The 22,996-nt window shown below is 43.6% G+C and overlaps 3 protein-coding genes across 3 annotated transcripts; 2 read left to right on the forward strand and 1 right to left on the reverse strand.

Moving 5' to 3' along the window:
- The first annotated feature begins 1,680 nt into the window (after positions 1 to 1,680).
- acta1a (actin alpha 1, skeletal muscle a) lies at positions 1,681 to 6,329 on the forward strand. Its single transcript, XM_076727995.1, has 7 exons — positions 1,681 to 1,993; positions 3,622 to 3,761; positions 4,082 to 4,406; positions 4,668 to 4,829; positions 4,998 to 5,189; positions 5,319 to 5,500; positions 5,851 to 6,329. The coding sequence occupies exons 2-7, from the start codon at positions 3,633 to 3,635 to the stop codon at positions 5,992 to 5,994; spliced, it is 1,134 nt and encodes a 377-aa protein (XP_076584110.1). The 5' UTR covers positions 1,681 to 1,993; positions 3,622 to 3,632; the 3' UTR covers positions 5,995 to 6,329.
- Positions 6,330 to 8,861: 2,532 nt separating this feature from the next.
- On the forward strand, positions 8,862 to 17,068 carry ccsapa (centriole, cilia and spindle-associated protein a). The gene is made up of 4 exons (XM_076728923.1): positions 8,862 to 9,041; positions 10,530 to 10,916; positions 12,116 to 12,447; positions 12,832 to 17,068. The coding sequence occupies exons 2-4, from the start codon at positions 10,565 to 10,567 to the stop codon at positions 13,009 to 13,011; spliced, it is 864 nt and encodes a 287-aa protein (XP_076585038.1). The 5' UTR covers positions 8,862 to 9,041; positions 10,530 to 10,564; the 3' UTR covers positions 13,012 to 17,068.
- Positions 17,069 to 17,395: 327 nt separating this feature from the next.
- On the reverse strand, positions 17,396 to 22,237 carry cdc6 (cell division cycle 6 homolog (S. cerevisiae)). The gene is made up of 12 exons (XM_076728922.1): positions 22,123 to 22,237; positions 21,018 to 21,288; positions 20,582 to 20,827; positions 20,190 to 20,389; positions 19,931 to 20,079; positions 19,648 to 19,754; positions 19,279 to 19,418; positions 19,085 to 19,185; positions 18,857 to 18,924; positions 18,578 to 18,756; positions 18,086 to 18,226; positions 17,396 to 17,772 (listed from the first exon to the last, which is right to left on the reverse strand). The coding sequence occupies exons 2-12, from the start codon at positions 21,274 to 21,276 to the stop codon at positions 17,680 to 17,682; spliced, it is 1,683 nt and encodes a 560-aa protein (XP_076585037.1). The 5' UTR covers positions 21,277 to 21,288; positions 22,123 to 22,237; the 3' UTR covers positions 17,396 to 17,679.
- Between the last annotated feature and the right edge of the window lie 759 nt (positions 22,238 to 22,996).

Consider the following 22,996-nt stretch of genomic DNA (forward strand, 5'->3'; position numbering starts at 1 on the left):
GTAAAACGGATGCCTGTTTTGTGACCAAATGTTTAAGCTGCATCATCTTTCCCCTTTGGATTGATGACTTCAGAGTCCTTCCATAGTTTCAGGTCATCTTCCCTTTAAAACTCGCCCAGCCTCTCTGAGGTGCAGCTCTGTGAATCCTGACACCTCAGTGGAGCTCAGTGAACAGTTGGATAAACACAGCCGGGTCTGTTGGCTCAGTTTTTGTGTCTCAGAGGAATCCTGTCTCAGTCCTCCGCCTGCAGCTGTCTGATGGGTTGGAGGTCCTGACCCTCTTGTTTTAGAAACTGAAGCATGAGCGTCGCTCAGCTGCCGTCTGGATGTTGTTGCTCGAGCTTCTGGTCGAGCAGCACAACCTGCATGCAAGCCTGAAAAAATCTCAGGGTGTTAGACAGAAGGGTGTACCTCCTGAAGCCTATAGGATTTTTTTCACTCTTCTGGTTCAGGATAAGACAACAATATTCATTAAAATTCCTAAATCAAAGAAAGTTAAGTGACTGAGTGGACATAATGATAAGTCTCTGATTGGCTGACAACAGCAGCTTAAAACCCTTTTAGTACTTTCACTTCATGTCATATCTCCACTTTCAGCACTTCAGCTCCTTTCATTGCTTACCCTTCAAATAACTTTTTACTGACAAATAAAGTTTATTATTATTATCATTTGCTTTCATGTATTACACTCCTTTTAGGACTTGACTTCAAATGACATTTCAACTTTTCAGTTCTTATGTTTACACTTCAACTCATTTCTGTTCTCTCACTTTAACTGACTCTTTTCTGTGCTTTCACTTCAACTGATGGTTCAGATACAACTCTGCACCTCCCACATAAACTATCACTTAACTACATCTTCATTTGGCTTTTCACTTCAACTCCTTTCAGCTTTTCCTTTTGTAAGCCTACTTTTTTCAATAATTCTCTTTAAACTGTCACTTCCATTTCACTGAGTACATCTCTCTGTCCTTAAACTGTTTTAACCTTAGCTATCACCACCATATAAAGACATTCCAATACCTCCAAAGGCATTTCATTTACACTCCTTTCAGGGTTTCATGCTTGGTTTGAAGTTAAGTTTTGAATGAGACTGTTTGCTTCTTGTGAAATGTATGTGGAACAACTACTGACTAAATGTATGAAAAAACTATGCAAGCAGTAAAAATGTATCCGCCGATTCAAAAATAGGACTTGCACTTCATGATACTTAAAATCCTTTCACTGCTTACACTGCAAATGATACATCTGACATCTGAATTTAGCGTTTCCACTCTTTGTAGGTGCAACCTTGGTTAAAATTACATGTCATTTATACAGTTTTTATCTTTTATTTTAAACATGGAGTAATTTTATTGCTGATGATAAACAGTAGCTGTTGATTTTGGCGTTGTTGGTAGTATGATGTGCCAAGAGGACTAATTACTATCTTTACAGAAAGGACCACAATGGAAATAACTAAATCGTAAATTTTGTGTGCGGTGTGAACTCGGTAAAAATATTTTAAAAATTCAAAATAAACTTTAAAATTTTGAATGGGTGTGTGTGTGTGTGTGTGTGTGTGTGTGTGTGTGTGTGTGTGTGTGTGTGTGTGTGTGTGTGTGTGTGTTTGAGTGAGATAGTAGTAGTAGTACTCTCCACGCGCCGGTAAAGGTCGCTGCGTCGGCTTAGTCTAGCTCCATACACGGGCTCGAGCGCTCCGAGGCAGCCTCGCGGGGGCTTCCTCTCCATATATGGCCGCTAGGCGCACGAGCCTCTGTGTGCATACATGCGGCCGCCCTCCCGCGCGACCAAATATGGACGAAGGGCCGGTTGAATTCCTGTCGAATACTCGGACATTCCTAACGCCTGTCTGGACAGAAGAAAAAAACCATCCGGGTGGTATGGAGGAGAAGGTATATATACGGACCCCGGTGGTCGCTGCCCGTCACCCCCTCAGCTGGAACCAGGAGCGGTTAAACTTTCCTCACTGACTGTCCGGAGACAAGCCAAGGTAAGCGGCTTGGAGGAGCGGGGCACCGGGATGGGTTGGGTGGATGGAGGGAGTGAGAGAGTTGGCACTGGCTGGAGTTAATTGAGTCTTTGTAAGTGAGTGAAACAGATGGAGAGTTTTCCAGTGGTTAACTGACGGGAGCTGGCAGTGAACCGCAGCCGGCTTCTGGTCACCTTCAGCGGTCGTAAGAAGCAGCTTTTGTTGTGACAGGCAACGGGAAAACTTCCTGTCAGAGAGCCAGACGTGCTGCAGTCAGGCGCTGTCGGAAATTCTGATTTTACGACAAATGACCCAAGAATCTGGACAATTAAAAATTTTATATAAAACCGAAATGTACCTAAAATTTGTCTATATATAAGTATATATAAAAATGTTTTGTATGTATTTGTATATAATATTTACAGACTGTAGGCTATAGCGAAACTTAACCTTAACATTAGAGTGATTTTTTTCATTGAACGTTCTTTTTACACATTACATAGTCTAAATGGCCTTAATTGGCTGTTAAATAGCCTTGCATATAGCCATCATTTTGAATGCAGTAAGACATGAGTCGTCCTTTCTCCTAAAACTTCTTATCAATCAAAATGTGTTTCCATTTTCCATTTATCATAACAAGTGTTGAACAGTGTAAATGGAAAGTAGCCATATAACATTTATTGTGTAGATAGTTTTGGAGGAAAATTATGATACCAAACAGTCTTTTGGAAAATAGAAAATTTGTAAATAAAAACTGTTCACAAATAAAATGTAAATATGTAGTTACAAACTCATAACATCTGACACGCCCTTGGAAGTGGACCAAGTCCAACATGTGTTTTTTTCATATATATATGCTTAGCATTATTCATGAGTGACTGAAAACATCTACCTAAAATTTAAATGCATATTATTACTAAAAGTTTTAAAATATGATTCCTGACAAAGACCAAGCGGATGGTTGATAGCACTTAAGGTTCACTGGTGGGTCTTTATGAGGAGTACTTGAGGGCATCATTACTCTAATGATGGTTAATGAGGGTTTTTCTGTTTGCTGCTTAATGACAACATGTCATTACATGCTGTGTAAACTGCAGTCAGCTGATTAACTACCCTCTGGTTTAATGATAAACAGGACTCTGCAGGGCTGAGGGAGGGTATTTAACAAGACTGAGTTACAGTCATTAGCCTTTGATTATTCATACAGTTTAAATAGAACATGGAGTGTTGTGGAGGAAAAAATCTAACTGATTAAAACATACTTATTGACCAGCTATTGATCATAATACTCCACTAATGAATGAATAACTGCGAAGCTATAGTAAAATTAAAAACATACTGTACATAAGTGACACGGTATGTCTGATGTCATATAGCTAAGGCTATGGGATGAATTATGTAATTCTTACATGGTCGGTGCACCCAAACATCACGTACCCACAGCTTGGGTCTTACAGAATACACAGATTCATCACTTTTTGGATTGTTCGTATGCATTCATGTGCTAATTTTGGGATTTCTGACAGCGCCTGAAGGCAGCTGTAGACTAAACTAAACCACAGAAGCAGTGTTTTTAAATTAGATGTTAAAACTTCGTGGCAGTGCATCTGCTGTACACAAACTGACCACCTCTAACCTTCCTCCTCCAGAACCCGCAGACATGTGTGACGACGATGAGACCACCGCCCTCGTGTGTGACAACGGCTCCGGCCTGGTGAAGGCTGGCTTCGCCGGAGACGACGCCCCCAGGGCCGTGTTCCCCTCCATCGTCGGCCGCCCCCGTCACCAGGTACACAAGAGCTGTTGTCGCATGTTTATTCCCATCACTTACTTGATCACTCACACAGGACCCTTCACCTCCTGAGCTTTTGACTTCCTGTAATTGCTGAATATATGCACTTTTTCACTGTTTCTGACATGAATAGCTCCAGTAATTGACCAGCTTTTTGTAGCTTTTGTAAAGAAATGATGAAGGCAGGATCACTGAAAACATTACAGGAGTGAAATGCTGAACTGGATTAGAGTTGTGCACCACATTTAATTTTGATGGACTTACAAAGAGTTATAAAACCGTCATAACTTCTCACCTGTTTTTCCTCCTCCCCCCAGGGTGTGATGGTCGGTATGGGTCAGAAGGACTCCTATGTGGGTGACGAGGCCCAGAGCAAGAGGGGTATCCTGACCCTGAAGTACCCCATCGAGCACGGCATCATCACCAACTGGGACGACATGGAGAAGATCTGGCACCACACCTTCTACAATGAGCTGCGTGTGGCCCCCGAGGAGCACCCCACCCTACTGACAGAGGCCCCGCTCAACCCCAAAGCCAACAGGGAGAAGATGACTCAGATCATGTTTGAGACCTTCAATGTACCCGCCATGTATGTGGCCATCCAGGCCGTGCTGTCCCTCTATGCCTCCGGTCGTACCACCGGTGAGCCTGACAAACGAAGACATCTGACGACTAAACAATGCATCAAGAAATTAATTGATACATTATTTGCAATCCTTGCTAATGATAGATGTTTGTCAGTTTTCTCTGAAATATATAAATGGTGACACCTGATGTAGACATCAGGGCAATGATTTATTGCAATGCAATAAAGACTAGAACCTTTGCTTGTGGCTCATCACAGACTGAGCAGATATGAAATCCTCTGTCTGCCTGATTTAACTCTTGTGTTTCTGCTCTCAGGCATTGTGCTGGACTCTGGTGATGGTGTGACCCACAACGTGCCCATCTATGAGGGCTACGCCCTGCCTCACGCCATCATGCGTCTGGACCTGGCTGGTCGTGATCTGACTGACTACCTCATGAAGATCCTCACTGAGCGTGGCTACTCCTTCGTCACAACCGGTAAACACTTCACGTCTGCACAAAAAACAGCGGTCCAGTTTTATTCTAAGACCTTAAAGCGAGCACGTTAGCTGTTCTGAGCCACAGGACTTCACCTCTTTTGCTTCTGTTAGTTTAACAACAATATAACATTATGCACAAAGTCTGATCTTTACTCTCTGTTTCCAGCTGAGCGTGAGATCGTGCGTGACATCAAGGAGAAACTTTGCTATGTGGCTCTGGACTTTGAGAACGAGATGGCCACTGCTGCCTCCTCCTCCTCCCTGGAGAAGAGCTACGAACTGCCCGACGGTCAGGTCATCACCATCGGCAACGAGCGTTTCCGCTGCCCTGAGACCCTGTTCCAGCCCTCCTTCATCGGTGTGTAGTATGAGCTGTACTTATTTTGTGGAGAGAAGAGCTGATTCGGTCTCCAGATGTAAAATGGAAGCGAGGGTAGCAGCATTTCTTTGTGTGTGTGACCTGAATCTCTGCTCTGCACCTGGACAGGTATGGAGTCCGCTGGTATCCATGAAACCGCCTACAACAGCATCATGAAGTGTGACATCGACATCCGCAAGGACCTGTACGCCAACAACGTGCTGTCCGGCGGCACCACCATGTACCCGGGTATCGCTGACCGCATGCAGAAGGAGATCACCGCTCTGGCTCCCAGCACCATGAAAATCAAGGTAGGACAAACACTCAGCTGACTCTGCATCGCCTGAAGTTAGATTTGAACAGTTTGTGATGATTAGAGAGTTTACAAAACTGTACATACAGTGTATGGCCAAAAGTATTCGGACACCTGAAAATTACACCCATATGTGATAGTTGAACATACGATTTTGGAACCTGGCTGCACGGATTCGCTGCCATACTCCATCTACAACATCTACAACATCCAGTGGATGTATCTTTAAATCACTAAAAAAGTTCATCAGTCATCTGACTAAATAATCTGTCAGTTGTACCATCATTTTTTCTGTTATGATGAAGTTATTATATGTGTCGTCATGCCTGATCTCCTTCTCTTCTGCAGATCATCGCCCCTCCTGAGCGTAAATACTCGGTCTGGATCGGCGGCTCCATCCTGGCCTCCCTCTCCACCTTCCAGCAGATGTGGATCAGCAAGCAGGAGTACGACGAGGCGGGTCCCAGCATCGTCCACCGCAAGTGCTTCTAAACACGACGCCTCCACGAGTACCTCAGGTTCAGCTGCCAGAGCAAAAAGACGCTGCTGCCCCAGGACTCTGAAACAACATCCTCACTGAAGCTTGCTCTTCACCATCAGAAATCATCAAGCGGCGTCTAACCTGTACATATGTTATTTATTCCTTCTGTTATGTATGTGATGTTTTGAATGTGAATGATGTTTGGCGTGTATGTGAAAGCAAATCGAGTGTTGGCTTTCGAGGTACGACACACTCCAACTCGGACCAACTGAGAAAAAGGAGAAGAAAAAACACAGAAAAGACCAAAAAAAAAAAGAAACGAGACAAATAAAATCCATTTATTTTCACGTATGGCTGCTGCCTCTTATTTCTGATTCTGAACACTGAGTAAAGAAATACTCTGTGAAGTAGAGAGGCCTGCATTCAAACTTTTAATTAAGTAAAAGTTTACAAGTATTAGTATCATAATGTCCTTAAAGGACCAAAATAAAAGTATCCAGAATGGATAATTATCCATTTCAGATGAATACTTCATTATTGGATTATAATTATTGATGCATTGATGTGTTCATCACTAATCTGACATTCAGTGACAGGCCCAGAGGTTTGAAACCCAGCCTGACCTCTGATATGATGCCCATTCTGTCTTCAGTACTTTGAAGTGAATCAGTTTAATGAATCTAATCTGTCCATTGGACAGGTGCGATGGGTGACTTTCCTGCTGAGTTACTAAAAGTAAAATGATTGTCAGATCTGGGCTGAAAAGGATAACACACGACAAACAGTCTGTGAGTCATCAGCCATTAAAGACTCTAAGCGACTGCTCTGAATCCAAACGCATGAGTGAAACCAGAATCATAATAAACGTTATGAGTCTCTTAAAGCATCAAGACAAACAAAGAGCTCATGTTCAAGCGCTGAAATAAATCCAGCAGCGTCCATCTGCCAAACTAAACAATGTCGTGATTTAACAGCAGTGTTGTTAATATCCTCTATGTGCTGCTGGCTTCCTGCTCACTGCAAACACTTCTCACATTATTCTTTTGAAAACAAATATTCTGGCTGTTGGGGGAAATATTGAAGCCTCTCTGTGCCAAAAAAAAAAAACCCTGCACTTAGAGACTTGATAAAAACCACACGTGTGTTTCCTGCATACATTTGAGTTTGATAAATGTCTGTCTCCATTAAACTAATGGAGCTCCTGTTTTAGACATTTTAACCTCTTTTGGTTAAAATGACATCTTTCTTTCAATTCCCACAACTTTGAAAGACTTTTAATCTCTGTTGCATAATATTGTTTTCTGTTCTTATGAATCACAACATATTTTAAACTGTGTGAACTAATTTTGTATTATCCTCACTGCACTTAACTTTCATTGTCAGTTGAATGTCAAAGTCTGAGAGGATCCAAATGTTAAATATGCAAATATAAGAAAAAAGTGAGGTAAAGAGTGTTGAAGAGTTACTTCAGCACTAAATCAGTGCACTTCATGAAGTGGGGAAACTTGTGAGGGACAGGTTAATAAAAATAAAAGAAGAAGAAGAAGAAGAAGAAGAAGAAGAAGAAGAAGAAGAAGAAGAAGAAGAAGAAGAAGAAGAAGAAGGGTTGAAACTGCAGACTTAGTTCCTTCTTGTGAGGGTCAAGCTCCAAAAACACTGCTACACCTACATTTCCCATAATGCAACTTGATAGTGTGTCTTCCATCAGACCTCTGAAAGATCTTCTGTCAACCTTCCTGTCTTCAGTTTGTATCAAGGTCTGGAAATGTGTCGTCCCCACACTCAAGTTGAGCTGACCCTGATGACATCAATATGTGGGTATTGGGGTTATTTATTTATTTATTTATTTTTGTCAGACTTGTTAGAGCTCCTTCAGAGCCACAGAACAGCTCATTTTGTAGAAGTCAGTCCATGAAAGTGTGATGTCCTGAGCATGTTGTGTATTCTCACCTGTTGTCTCGCTGCACGGACGGAGGCAGAGCACGCGTGCGCAGTCCTGTCTCTGCATCTTCACTGGAAATCATATTTCATTCTTCATTACTACGTTTCTGCTCCACCAAGTGTCGGGAGTTAATCAAGACTCTATCGGAAGTGATGGATTTCACTTTCAAAATAAAGGTTATGGTATAATTACAGCTATATGTTTTTGATGAACAGGCTGATCAAAAACAGTGACCATCAAAGGACAGGCCAAACATTCACTTTTTCAATTTTTTTCCAAAACAACACTCATATGCAGTGGTGCAAAGTAATTAAATATAAGTAAGGAATTTGCCTAAGTGCAAGAGTATTTCTATTTTATGCCACTTGTACTTTCACTCAACTACAGTTCGTCTTTTATTTGACTGTTGTTGCTGTTTCCTTTGCAGATTCAAATTATTGATACAGAATATAAACGACAAATGCATTACGATCCATTATAGATTAAGCAACATGGCACTATATAACTTTGTTAAATTTTTCTGCACCTTTACCAGATGCAACATTAAAGAGACGCTTACACATAAATGCATGATTGATTTTAATCCAATAATAGAAAATCTAACTCATTTAAAATGGGCCATTCAGCATTTCTGTGGCTCCAATACTAAGACAGTCAATAACTAGACCACTCTGTGCAGCTGGTGAATTTAGACACCTGAAGTCAGATCTAAGCCACATACGATGTCTATTGTAAAATTCGGTAAACCAAAATTTGGCTAGGGTGAGGCATCACACTATTGGTCATGTTGCATTTAAATCTAAATTTATATAGGATTAAAAATTCGATTAGTAGTTCATTTTTAAAATTGAGATGAAAAACTGTTAGATTAATTTATATGTTGTAAAGTGTGCCATATTCTGCTACGCAAAGGGCACGGGTTGGAAAGTTCCTCCCAATTTTATTTTGAAAGTGGTAGTCGGAAGCGGCGTGTTGTGTTTTAGCTAGCTTTTTGCTGAGGTCTCGGTGTTCGCTGTCAGTCAGAAAGAAGCGGGGCGATGCTAGTCGTCTGACCGCGGGACTGAAGGGACAGCCTGGGTTTCAAATCAGACCGGACCCCTCTGGAATGAGGTCTGGGTGAGTACAATTACACCTGACTTTAATATCAAATCGTTCGCCTGAATTTTTAAACCTCACCGTCTGAGCAAACGGGGCTTAGCGGAGCAGGCAGGTGAGGGTAACGGCTGTGAATATGGCTGTAACCTGTTTACACACGATAACTGCAATTTAAAAACTCAATTTTTCACAATTAACGGCATTTTTTCACCCTCGACAGACATAAAACGGCCGTATGTTTTTTCTCTGCGGTGTTTTAGGCTGAAATGCTGAAAGGACGATATTTTGGGGTGTGACTGAGGAAATTAAAGCCTTCAAAACAAGAGACCCACATCTCTGTCTCAGTTAAAGGCAAAAAACACACCAACACATTTGCCGTAATCAGCTGTTTGACAGTAAATCGCTGTCAGATATTGTGTCGTCCTTGGATCAGATGTAGGCCAGCTCAGATAACTGAATATTTAATGCAGTTTCTTTCCACTGAAGATAACAGGTATTTATGTAAGAAATAAAAGCAGATTTGTGTGTAGGCGGAAGGACTCCTCACACAAACACCCCGCCAGTCTTTGGTGGTGAAGGGTGAGTTTCAGCAGGATAGTACAGTCAGGAGAAAGGCTATTATAAGCCTCAATCCTCCTCTGCTCCCAGTGTAATCTGTTGAGGAGGGGGGGTGGGCGGGGCTTACAGGTAGACCACACCTGACAGAGTGACGTCACCAGGGGCTGCAGGTGGAGTCCCTGGGACACACACCAGATTCATTCATGAGGTCGAATAGTATGAGCAGTGGTGTAATTGAGTACAGTGTGTTTTAGTACTCATAACTCATTCTTTTCTTTTAATTCCACTTTGTACTTCTACTTCAGTACATTTCAGAGGGAAATGTACTCTTTACTTCACTTGACAGCTTAGTTTGTGTTTAGTTTATGAAATATGATGTTTTGTTAGAAATTAAACAATTAGCTGATTAATTAAGCATACTGTTGATAGAAAATTACTCAGTGAGACAGCATCTTTACAGTGTGGTATTAGTACTTTTACTGAAGTAAAGGATCTGAATACTTCCTCTACCACTGATTGTCAGGTTCGTTTGCCATCTGCAGAACTTCTAAATTTGTGTCTTGTCTGAAATGCAGCCATAGAAATATTAAAGGAGTGTGGGCAGGAAGAAGAATGGCAAGAAAAATGTTCCAGTGTTCCAGTCATGTGAGCATTTGAGAAATAGTTTTAAGGCACTTTAATTTAACTTTGAGGGAATCAGTGTTGTATTCAGGTGACAGCCAGATTTAAAGAATGACTGGGGACAGGTTATATTGATTGACAGGTGATCAACAGGTGTCTTAGCCTATCGCAGTCAGTCAATTACCTTGGCTTGGTCCCTTTTGCCTGAATTTTTCTGAGATTTGATGGAAGTACAGCCATTTGTTCTTCTCTCACCTTGTGTTAATAAGCAGACATCATCACCATCATGTCTGTTTTTATTTCATTATTTCATTCCGTGCTTTTCCTCAGTGTTTCCAGACTAGACACGAGCAAGAACAAGAGCCATGGTGACCAAGAAAATCCGGACAGAGTATATGAAGAAGTTCAAGGATCCCAAATGGGAGACGTTTTCCAAATGCTACGAGGACTCTCTGAAGTATCGTCTGACCCGGCGGGTGATGGAGCATTCCCACAAGCCCTGGTTCTGGGAGGGCTGGGACAGCGGCTCTGACTCCAGTGGCTGGTCCACGCCGAGGCTGACCAGGAACAAGATCGCCCCTCTGTCCCTCCCCCCACCGACGTCCTTGGAGAGGAAGCAGAGGCTTTCCAGCCCCGGACCGAAACAGCCTCCTGAGGATGGAGAGACCGAGGTGGGAGCGGGGGAGGCGGTGGTCGTAGACGCTGCACCACCCGGAGGTGAGGACACAGTCTTTTGAATAACTGATTAAAACTGAATAACTGAAAAATGCCAAACAGTCTCTGGTTACAGCTTCTCCAGCATGAGACTTTGCTGCTTTTCTCTGTTAAGAAGAAAGAAGCAATTTGAAGACTTGACATGACATCTTCAAAATGTCTTTTATCCGATCAACAGTCCAAAAGCCAAAGAGCTTCAGCATGTTAACACTGTCACTGTGAGCATGCTAGCATGCTGATGTTAGCATTTAGCTCAAAACCCCACTTTGCCTGCATGCAGCCTCACAGAGCTGCTAGAGTGACCGTTATTCTGACAGTTTATAGACCAAATGACGTGGCCAACAGGTCAGTTACAGCCTCATTAACTTAAAGAGCGTTAATCTCAACTGTTTGATATGAGAAAACAGAGATTTAAATGTCTGTGTGGACTTTAGTTAAAGAGATGGTTACGACTGTCCTGGTTCCTCTGTTTCCTGTCTGGCTTCCAGGAATATTTTGGGATAATCTAACAGACCCCCGAGAGCAGTTTCTTTGTGCTCCTGTGTGACAGTACGAGGGCCAGAGGCTGGTTTACCTCAGGAGACACTGCTGCTAAAAATATTTGTGGACTGAAGGTTCAGTGATCAGATTGGACGCTTTCCTCCTGTTCAGACTATAAAGGACCTTTTGTGTCTCTTCTAACATTTCCATGGCTGCGTTTCAGGCAGGAGAGTGCTGGGACCAGCTCTGAGTTTCACCAACACACACTTAGAAGGTCTGAGTGCAGCATGTTTAACAATATGATAAACTGAAAACCAGGATATTAGAATTAAAAGCCACCATGACACAAACATCCTGTTTTCCAAACTTTTCCAAACCACCATTTATTATGTTGTACGTGTGTGTGTGTGCGGTCAGTTCAGGGTGTGATCTCTCTGCTGCAGAATCAAAACACAGCACATTGAGCTGCACTTACATCCCAGTAATTCAAGGGATTTCAATCTGAACTGAACATTAATGATTAATTAATTAGTATATCTTGACGGTCACAGTCATCAGACTGTTTCTCTGGTTAGAATCAAATCATCAGCCTGCATGAAAACACCTAAAATCATGAAAACGGAGCAGCTGCTGGAAAACACAAAGAAAATCAATGAGAAACTGTTTCTTTAATGAAGACTTTGCCTCTGTGTCTCTGACCTGCTCCGTTTTCTGTGCCTCAGTTGTGGAAAACGGTGTGAATGAAGCCAGCGGTGGTTCGATGACGGCGGCTCCAAACACCTCCGATGACACGGAGACTGACAACGGTCCTGCTGACTCGCCGTCTTCTGATGGGGAGCCTGTAAACCCGGCACCAAAGCGGCGCCACCGCCGCCGCACCCCTCGCTCCGAGCCCGGACACCGGGACACTTCCCACGACGACAAACCGGTCGTCATCCGTAAACCGCCGAGAGCAAAGAGCCAACCACCGATCAGCACCAAGGAGAACCAACGGCCGTCCAGCCGACTGGACTGGACTGAGAGGCAGACAGAGGTCAGGAGGACGCCCAATGACGTGAGTGTTTGTGTTGCTGAAAAGACTTTGAAATACACACTGAGTAAAAACCTTCATCAGGTGAAGACAGTGAATTAACGGTCCACACTACTGGTTTTAGTCTATTAGCTCAAATACATCCAACACACTTGCTGACCATTTCCAACCCCTGCAGTGTTTGTGATGTTCTCAATGTCAATTAAAAAGTATTTTAAAAAGAATTAGGATGTAAAACAAAGAGTCCAGAAGAGTCTTTGAGAGCAGCTCGATCACAGGACACCAGAGAAGTGAAGCCGTGTCACCGAACACTCGGCGAACATTAATAATGAAACACCGCTGTGCTTTTTGGAAACGACTCCTCTCTCTCTCTCTCTCTCTCTCCACCTCTCTGGTTTCTCCTCTCAGAGCAACGCGTCCGACGTCGGCGCTCAGACCCGGCGGGAGTCCGACAAACGGAGCTCCAACCTGGACCGTCGGCGGGCTCGGTCAGCCGACCTGGAGAAGATGAGGCGGTCGCAGCTGACGGTGGTGGACGACCGCTGGATGACCGAGTACATGCGCTGCTTCTCCGCCCGGCTGAGGTAGAGGCGGGATGCACACCGACCCCTGACAGTCATGTTTCCTTATTGAAGGGCAGACACCAAATAGTTGAACGGGGGTCATTGTTTGTTCAGCTGAAGCAACAAGAACCACGCTGTCTCGTTACAGTCCATCAAACCCAAACTGCACTCGCTGTCCTGCCTCCTGGTCGGACAGAGTAGCATGAAGTGGAGAAGTGAGCAGAGCTGCTGATTGGATTTGATTTCTCCTTAAATCGGATTCAGTTTAACCACAGAAACACAGGAATGTCTCTACGATCAAACACGTTACGGTCAGCAGATGCAGACATTTCACCATCCCTCAAATCAAACAAATCAGATCTTATTCCCCTTAGTTTGAGCGGCTCTAAATACTACAGTACCCATAAGCCTCAGTGGCTCTTCCCATGGAAACAGAAACATGATGGAAATAAGATGCCTGTGTTTGTTTCATATATTAATGTGAGGAAGGTTCCATCAGATCTGTGGGTGTTAAACTAGAAACAGCTGATTAGTCATGTGAGTTAAACGTTCGCTGCGTCAGAACCTTTTTGGAAAAGGTGTTTCCATGTCCTGTTAAACACGTTAACGCTTCCACGGAAAAGGCAAAAACCACCTCAAGTGAACATAAAAACTCTTTTGTTGGTGGGGACAGAGCTGACAGAGCGTGACCATCGGATGTGCATCCAACACGAGCCCAGATGAACGACCGTGTTGCTTTGCAGCTGCTGGATGTGGAAAGAAGCAACTGTTCCTTAACAAGTTCACCATATCGACTGAACATGTGATCGTACGTCAGTGTTGCGTTCTCTGGGGTGACCTGACGCCCTCCTGCCCACTTCTTCACTTCACGTTACTTTTCACGTGATGTCCTTTATGAGGACGTAACGAGATGACGGGAAGTGTTTTCTTGTTGCTTCAGGGTCTTTTGAGAGTGAATCGCTGCCGTCGAGGTAACAAAAAAGAACCCACTGTCTGTTGAATTTGAGTTCATTTGGTCACTTATGTGCAGACTGTGTCACTTAATTTAAATTTCTCCAGATAGTATTTTACTATTGTCATCAACACACTGCGCCGACCTGCCGGCTGACAGTGTTTAAACCTCACCCCTCTGATAAAACTCGTCTTTTAACATTCTGCATGATCGAAAACCTCATTTTAAACTACGTCTTTTATTTTCAAGTTCTTATTGCCTCTTAAAATACAGTCAGCTACCCTTTAAATGCTACACAGTTCTGTCTAGTTTAAAGGCCTCGCAGGACTACGCTTCCCTACGTGTGAACAGACCTCAGGTTGAATGAAACTTGGGTCGAAATCTGACTGTTATCACAAAAAAGTGATTCATTTATGAGTCATTTTCTCCACTTTTTAAATGTGTTTTTCACCCGACAGCAGCGATGCCGTCTGCAGGAGCAGCTTCCGATGTGACGGACTGAAATATTTTTCTGTGGTTCTGTTTGATGAACAAACGTCAGAGAGAGTTAAGTCTCTCTGAGCTTTTCTAAAACAATCACATCCAGATCACCATTTGAATGTATTTCATTTCTGAGCATGAAAGTCTCTCAGACACACTGCTGGGCTTTAGTTTAGCTGTTCATCAGACACTTTTAGTCATTTTCAGTTCTCTTTCTAAAGGCAGCTGCGTGTTTTTAACTCAGTGTTTGAATCAGAGGCAGCAGAAAGGACCAAAATGAAGTATTTTTGATATCTGAGTATTTTGGATCTACAGACTCCACTGTAGATTAGAATAAACTGCATAGAAAACACAAGATTTATCAAATGAAGTGAGTATTTAAGGTATTTTGTGAGTAAAAACTATATTTAAGGCATGCTACCTTTGTACTAATGTCAGATTTAAGTTGGTCTCTCTTCAGGTTTTGGCACTTTGAGATGCAGCTTGTGGTTTACATTTGTTTGTTGTCAGTCAGCTCACCAGTAGGACCAATGAATCGCTACAGATTAAATAACGAGGATTTGAGCTTAACTTCTAGAGGCTGATTATGCAAACGTAAACACGTTACAGTTTTACATTTAAAGACGTTTTAAATAATAACCTCTTCAAATGCAACGCTTCATCAGAAATCCTGCAGTTTGCTTTAGCAGAGGCGAAATATAATGAAATTGATATGAGAGTAACATTCAGGGGGAGCAGTGGCATCATTTAAAGCATAGCGTGATGCTTTTACTCCAAGCTCGGCGCCTCAGTAACACTTTGAATTTACACATTCAGTAGTTTGTTTCCAGTTTATCAAAACATAACATTTACTAAGAAATGAATGTGCTTCGACATCAGCGTCCGTGGTTTCTAATGATTTACTACAAAGAACCATGTCATTTGTGAAACAGTTCATAGATAACTAATGAATATTTAATCAGGTTTAAATGGAGCTTTATTGATAATTACTCCAAAGGACAGTTTGTTACAGGACCTGTAAAATCAAACTTTATCACGTTTTTCTGCCCGAAACCCTGAAATCAGATTGAGTTTCATCTGCAGTGAAGGATGAGACGCGTTCCAGACGGCGCAGTATGAACTGACTGTTTGATGTAACCTCAGATTGTAAATACATGCTGGTGTCGTCGCCAGCTCCCAAACTGAGGGCTGATCTTCACGATGCAAACTGAAAGCATCCTCACACCGACTGAACCTCGTCACTCTGAATGTGCTCGACTCTCTGTTTGTTTTTCATGTCTTGTTTCACTCGGCTGTGAAACGAAGTGTCCAGTGTGATGTTTATGTTACTAATGGGGACAGAAATCAAGATCCAACACCGGAAATGTGACATTTGGGAGGAATACATCATAAATTAAATCGTATTTTGGGATTTAAAATGGAGGAAAACTTAACTGTTGAAAAAAATATATAAAATATAAAAATATCAGCTTTTGTGGTGTTTGAATGGTACTTCCTGTGAAACTGAATCATTACAGGATATGAAGTTTAAAAGATGTGATTTGGATTATTTGACCGTTGGAGTGTCGTCTCAGACTGGACATACAGGTGTCTACAGGTCTCTGAATTCGCCTGCTTTCATTTGGTTTTAAACTTGTTTGTGGCTTTAAAGTCATCAGCGTGAACAATCTGTGCTGCGTTTGTGTCTGAGTACGTCAGCAGGCGAGGTCAGAGATACAAAGCACCATTATTTCATTATTTCAGCTCCTAAAAATCCAGTTTTTGTCCTCTGGTCCACTTCAGCAGCCTTCAGGTTATTAAAACCATCTTATTCCAGATACCTGTATGTTCAGCGCTGGCTGGTTCCAACCCCTCCTCTAAAAATTTTTTTTGTTTTTTTGTTTTTGGTTGAATCATTTCATCAAATGAAAACATTTGACATGATTTGTGCGGCATTTCACACGTTATGCCTTTTATTCACCGGCATCTTCAGCTGTGATGTAAAAAAGTCCTGTGACTGAAATTTTTTTTTGTGGAAGAGGTTAAAGGACGCTGCGATGGCTTCATGAAAACAGTACTGAAACATGAGTTACAAATTACATTTGGGCTCACTTTGAAGAGATTTCTAAATGTGGGAGCAGCTGTGAGACAGAAGCAAGTAAATCCACATCCTAAATGTAACCAGATGGACTATTTCTTATGGATCACATTGTAATGATTGTCAGGTGTCTCAGGTAGAAGGAAGCCGACCACACACACACATACCTGTATTGAGGTGAGGTGGCTCAGACGTGTTTGCAGATTGATTTTGTTGTTTCTTCATTTTGGTACCTGACGTGTTGAGTTTGAGCGGGAACACTGAGACAGTCACTGGAACATATCTGAACTGCCGACGAGCAGAAACTCATCTTTAAGCTCCAAACGGACGATAAGAACAGAAGCCACTGAATGTTAGGAGTTCGTGAAACGTGACTCGTTTGCTGTTTCTCTGAAGCTCTGAGTTTGTGTGGTTTATTTGCAGAACATGAAACGTGTATCACACATTTGAATATTTGATCATTTTATCTCCAACCTTGTTTACATTTTTGGTCACTGTATTTGTATTTGAAAACGTGCACAACAAACTCTATTTTCATCCACTTTGCTGTGAATAAATCATATTTGAAGTTAATGTTTGTCTTGCGGGCCCGATGTTTGAATCGTAGTTTTATAAGCAGCTATCAGAAGAGTCATCTGCGGTGATGCTGTCGTTTTTTTATTTCTTTTTGTGGACCAGCCTCCAGCAGCCCGCAGTGAAGTCGTGGTCAGAAAGCAGATGGTTGAAGCTCTACAGAACAGAAAATCAGCCTGACCTGCGCCGCAGTGACGCTGTTAACCCTTTAATCCAATCAGAGGCTGTGCAGGTGGACAGAGCAGCTCACGCCGGGCCATCATGCACCAGGCGTCAATTTGCTTTTGTTGTGGTTTATCTGCACAGAAATAACTGGGAAAGTCCATTAAAACAACATCTGCATGTTTGTTTATTAACAGCATAAAAATGAAAATGTTTCAAATCCGAACTGAAACAAATGCTGTCGTCTCATAAATGATTTGAGTTCAACGTTGGTCAACAACTCAGAAATGAGCATCAACATCAGTATGAGGGAAAAAAAGAAAAAAAAACAAAAAACTTTTTTTCATTTTAAAAAAACTACAAATTCTCAGCAAAAATGAGAATAAAAAAAATTAAATATTCCATTGAAAAATCTTCATTTGTTCAACAGCTAAAAAATAAATATGTGGTCATGAGGGGAGCCCTGCGGCCAGGATGCTGCCCAGCAGGGTCCGATCCTTCAGAGCGTTTTCCACATCCTTCTCCTCGATCTTCAGAAACACCTGCAGGAAGAGACAAATACTCGCATTCAGACAACGACCTCCAATCTCTTGTTCAACAACCGTGAAATCTCTCCATCACATAACACCTAAAGCCGCAACAATCGACTGAATATTAATCTTAAACATGACCAAAGAGGGGAAGGTTACAGTTTTTTAAGCAGGAATCTCTAAAGAGTTTAAAAAGAAAACAAGACATCTGATGAAAAATTCAGTTTTCTGACACTTGACAAGACTTTAAGAGGCCCTCGGGGGTGAATGCGATGCAGGGTGAAGTAATGGTGTGGTGCAGAGTGACGCCGACTGATGTTTGTACCTTAGTGAGACGAGCCTCTTTGGCCTTCTTCAGGGCAAAGATCCCTCGACTCTCCAGCAGACCACAGAGAGACAAACACTCGCCCTGACCCACCGCGGACACCTGCCGCTGGGCACACAGACGACTGTACACCTCGTGGAGCTGAAACACAAGTTTCCCACCATGTTAGCATGTTTAAAAACACCAGTCAGGCTGGGCTTCAGCGCCACCTGCTGAACACTCGAAATAGCATCAGCTTCAACTGCTGCAGGTCACCTCTAAAGATTTTGGTCTGTCATACAGTAGTCTGGCTTTCATTTGCTGCATGTTTGGTTACAGTCAACACAGATTTAAATCCGCTTCGCTACCATGATTAACTTTCATATGCCAGCAGGAATAAGACAGCTCTTAAGACCACACAGCGACCTCCCTGGACTCCTGCTCAGGATCATGCAAAGTCACATCTGCTTTTGTTGTTTCCTCTGTATAAACACGACGGGGTCGGCGTCTCACCTTGCCCAGGACGACCTCTTTGCTCTTTCCGTTGCGTATGAGCAGCAGCAGGCAGCAGACCAGCAGCTTCTGCTGCAGGGGGAAACTCTCTCCATCAGAGCCGCTGCACTGAGATGCCATTCGGTCGCCGTACACCTCTGACAGCACCCTTGCAACCTGAGGAAGGCTGACCCGCGATGCTGGACGCACCAAAGGACGAGAAGAGTTCGAGTTAGTTCACGTTTGTCGAATCAGCCGAAGCTTATTCAGACCAGGGTCATTCGATCACTGAGCGCTCACCTTTAGTTTCAGCTTGTTGATCTGATGCCTTCTTCCTCTCATCGGACTCCACAACCTCAACAGCTCTCCTGAAAACAAAAGAAAATCAGTCCGACGAACAAATCCAGCTGCTGATCCAATGCGGTTTAACAGCAGAGATGAACTCGCGGAGAATCAATCAAAAGAAGGGAAAAAACAAAGTTGTCATTGATGAGTTTAACCAGCAGAAACATGGACAGAAACTCTTACCTGCAGATGTCCAGGGCTTTCCTGGCGTCTCCTGACACTGCCGACACTTTCCTGGCACAGAACTGAACCGCCGAGGCGTCCATGATCCCTTCAGCCGACGCCTGACAGGAGAGACAGTGAAACACACATCAACACAAGTCCCATAAAAAAAGTCTGAATGTGGCATGTGACATTCATCTCGCTTGGCTGCTTACCTGAGCGAGTCTGTCCTGCACGATGGCGGTGAGCTCCTGTCTGCTGTAGGGAGGGAAGTGTAACAGCAAGGGGCGACAATGAGGCCGGGCCTGCAGGCGGGGCAGGATGCGGTCGGTCAGGTCCAGAGCGTTGGCGATCCCTGCAAAACCAACAAGGCTCAGACATCTTCACACTACCAACACAAACATGGTGCATCTGTCCACCAGATGCAAGAAGACGCCGTGGACACAAACTGATTCTGTTTCAAGTCTTACATACGATCGTTTGTTTTCTGCACAACAGACACAATAGATGTAGAGAAAGAGCTGAAAATGAGTGCTAGTTAAAATGTTGTTACTGTCCAGGAGACTTTAGCAGCTGTGTCTTACCGACGAGACAGAGGCGAGACTTTGGCAGGTACGGCCATTCAAAGATGGTGTAGAGGACGTCCTGAGCTTTACTGTCCAGCTGGTCCATCTCGTCTAGAACAAGAAGCCTGAGGAGGGAGGACGGACAGTCAGCCTCATTTATCACTGGATGCTCTGATTCTGTCATGAATTAATTAGTGTGAAAGAGCAACTGTTTCATGATCTCTATTTATGATCAATAGTTCACACAATTAAATGCTGAAATTACTGGAAGTAAGTCTGGGATCTATGCCGGGTTACTCACACAGTGGGTCCCGGGGCCGCCAGGAACCTCCGCAGCCCGGTCTGTCCACCAGGTGCTCTCAGCTTGTCGGCCAGCAGCGGGAAGATGGCGTGGGAGCTCCGCAGGGTCATACAGTTCACCACCACCGTCTGCACTGACGACAGCTCGTCCTGACAGGACAGAGGACACGTTTTAAACAAAGAACACACAACAACAACAATAATAGCAACAAACAGTCGAGTGCTTGTTATCATCACTTCTACTAGCACTGTTAAAGCACCTTCATGTCCTGCAGCACACAGTTGAGGCAGGCCGTCTTTCCGGTCCCCGGGGCTCCGGAGATGTAGAGGCTGCCGGGGAGGCCCTGCAGGACCTTCTCCTCCAGGAAAGATCGAATGGACGCCCGCTCGGTCTCCCGGGACAGGAGCCGCTCGGGGAAGGCAGTGTGGAGCGCCTGCTTCACGCCCTGGAACCTGGACTCTGGGGGAGAAACATGGAAGCCAAAGGGTGAATGATGGTGAACAGCAGAAGGACTGAAGTCGAATCTAAGATCAGTGTGTCAGACAGACATGAGACAGAGTCAGCCACGGCTGATCAAATGAGCGAGGGACCACACAGTGGCAGAAACAATGGTTGGCTTCACTTGACCAACGACTGTCATAAAGCTCTTACTTTCTCCAAAGAGCCGAGCGACCGGCAGCTTCTTCGGGCTTCCAGCGGGCGTTTCCTGTCGCCTTGGGGACGATCTGGCGGTTGGAGAAAGTGGCTGCCGTGGCGACGACGGGATCAGTTGTCGCCGAGCTAACACTGGCGAGTTCTCATCGAAGACCAGTTTTCGCGGTGAAGCTACAGGCGGTTTGGTCAGCTTCGGCGGTGAACCCAGCAGGCCGGCGCCGAGGTTACAGCCGTTGTCGTCACCTTGACAGATGAAATACAGCATTGATTTGTTTCCCAGATGAAGTCAGTGTGGAGCAATTCGAATCATGCAGATAACTGAAGGTGAGATGCTGCTTACAAAACCTACGCAGCCATTAATGTGTGTAATCAGACAGACTGTTGAAGAGAGAAAATACTGGACATGGCGTCCACTTCCTGTACGGAGCCTCACCTGTACGCTTTCTGGGGCTGAGTGGAAACCGCTGCTGAAGACCAGCAGGTGAGGGCGGTGTGGGCTGAGCCTCGGGACGTCTCGGAGAGAGTGGCCCGATCCGGGTCAGGGTGAGGCGTTGGGGTTCAGGTTTGGTCGGCGATGGAGCTGGAGGTTGCTCCGGCTGCGGCGTCTTGGAGCGAGAGGAAACTCTGCAGGATTTGCGGCGAGGGAACGGCAGCGTGGGCTGCGCCTGGCCCCGAGAGCGCGTGCCGGCCATTTTGTGTTTAACCTGAAACATATAGAACGGTGATCCATCAGTACCAACAACCAGATACTTCCTGAATTAAATTACAGCGTAGTTTGATTTTTCTCCAGATTGTAAAACGCTTAGACAAAGTTGTGGCAGCTAAGGAGGATTTCTGGCCTGACGACATTAAACAGTGATTGATTTGAGAAGACTTCCATTGACTGAGTACAAACTTCACTGACCACACACTAGCAATGTACAATAAAGTTTCTCTAGGTTGCTTACAGTAGTTGCTGTTGTCCAGTTATACTCTTAATTATAAAAACTCCTCTAAACATGTGTTTCATCTCACATGACTAACACTGGCTTCCCACGTGTGGCTGCTCTCACATGTAAATGAAAGATTTCGGTAAAGTTTCACTGAATTTGGTTCCTACAAGTCAAAATGATGATGTTAAACATCAGATTACCCGAAACATGTAAGATGGCACTAAGTGTCAATGAAACGTGTTTTAAACCTTTGTTAAAGTTAAGAAATCCCTCTCTTGCGTTTATCTTTATGTCAAAAGGCCCGAAGAACAAACAATACAGTGAGCTTGTTAAATGGCGCCAACACAGCTGAGGTCCAAAGGCGGCAACTCCATTACAAATACCTCAATTTCAACATGAGCATGACTGAGCTTAAACCTGAAGCACGTCGTGTTAACATGAAAATCACTCTGAGGGAAAAGTTTGTCGAAACATAACGTTAAAAAGAGGCTAATCGAGACAAACTAGTGACTCATCTCCACTGCAGAGCCGGACTCTCTTCCGGCTACGATGAACAAAATACTTCGCGTCTTCACATTTAAACGAACGTGTTGCTGGTGAGCTTACCTTTCCAACGAGTTCAAAGAAGTCTTCCCGGCTCGACGTTACGTGTTCTTGCTTGTCTTGAAGTCCTCTCTGCGTCTGCTTCTGTCCGTCCTCTTCTGAGCTCAACCTTGCGCCAAATGTCTTCTACCTCCGCCTCGATCAGCTGAGTTTCGCGCCGCTGCTCTCTGATTGGTCCGCTTCCTGACCATGGCAACAGCCTCCGTGGTGATCATTGGCTCAGAGTACAGGCGGACGTTACGTCAGAGATGACGACACTCAGGCCCGTGGCGGGAGTTTGTGTAGAACACTGTTTTGGCGGAATCTAATTTTCCCGGGAACTTCAGTGTTGTTTTGTTACATCAGTGAGTAACGCGCGAGCTTTTCGTACCATAGTCCTGTTAAATATCACAATATTACTTTAAAGGATCTGAATACTTCTTCCTCCACTGCTGCTTCATAATAGTTTAAACTACAGTAATTCATTGTGCAATAAGAAAAGTTTTATATTAAAAATGTATTTCAAAGTTAACGTATGTGTATCTGGGAAAACTAAACTGTACTTTAATGTACTTGAAGACATTTTTGTGCTTACTTGTTACTTCTAATTAACTACTTTTACAAATGGTATTACTTCTTTTACTTTAAAGGATCTGAATACCTCCACGGTATAGGATAATATAACAATAAAGTTGAAATATGGATCAACATTAACATTATTAATAAATGCACTTGCTTGTACTTGTCTGTTAGTTTTGTATATGCTGGCTTTAATTAGACATGGATAATAAAATTTCATTAACCTTCATTGTTTTGACGTGGAGGAAGAAATCTTAAAATCCTGAGCCCATAAATTATCTGCAAGGACAGATATCACAAAACATGACAATGGCAGTAT

This window comes from Chaetodon auriga, chromosome 4 (assembly GCF_051107435.1).
Source record: "Chaetodon auriga isolate fChaAug3 chromosome 4, fChaAug3.hap1, whole genome shotgun sequence".
Taxonomy (NCBI): domain Eukaryota; kingdom Metazoa; phylum Chordata; class Actinopteri; order Chaetodontiformes; family Chaetodontidae; genus Chaetodon; species Chaetodon auriga.

What these genes read in the sequence shown, in the direction of transcription:
- acta1a (XM_076727995.1), top strand. Translation starts at nt 3,633, where the DNA reads ATGTGTGACGACGATGAGACCACCGCCCTCGTGTGTGACAACGGCTCC. An exon ending in TCGGCCGCCCCCGTCACCAG is followed by an intron (nt 3,762 to 4,081) that starts GTACACAAGAGC and finishes TCCTCCCCCCAG; the next exon opens with GGTGTGATGGTCGGTATGGG. An exon ending in TGCCTCCGGTCGTACCACCG is followed by an intron (nt 4,407 to 4,667) that starts GTGAGCCTGACA and finishes TTCTGCTCTCAG; the next exon opens with GCATTGTGCTGGACTCTGGT.
- ccsapa (XM_076728923.1), top strand. Translation starts at nt 10,565, where the DNA reads ATGGTGACCAAGAAAATCCGGACAGAGTATATGAAGAAGTTCAAGGAT. An exon ending in AGACGCTGCACCACCCGGAG is followed by an intron (nt 10,917 to 12,115) that starts GTGAGGACACAG and finishes TCTGTGCCTCAG; the next exon opens with TTGTGGAAAACGGTGTGAAT. An exon ending in TCAGGAGGACGCCCAATGAC is followed by an intron (nt 12,448 to 12,831) that starts GTGAGTGTTTGT and finishes TTCTCCTCTCAG; the next exon opens with AGCAACGCGTCCGACGTCGG.
- cdc6 (XM_076728922.1), bottom strand. Translation starts at nt 21,276, where the DNA reads ATGGCCGGCACGCGCTCTCGGGGCCAGGCGCAGCCCACGCTGCCGTTC. An exon ending in CGCTCGGCTCTTTGGAGAAA is followed by an intron (nt 20,390 to 20,581) that starts GTAAGAGCTTTA and finishes TTTCTCCCCCAG; the next exon opens with AGTCCAGGTTCCAGGGCGTG. An exon ending in TGCAGGACAGACTCGCTCAG is followed by an intron (nt 19,186 to 19,278) that starts GTAAGCAGCCAA and finishes CTCTCCTGTCAG; the next exon opens with GCGTCGGCTGAAGGGATCAT.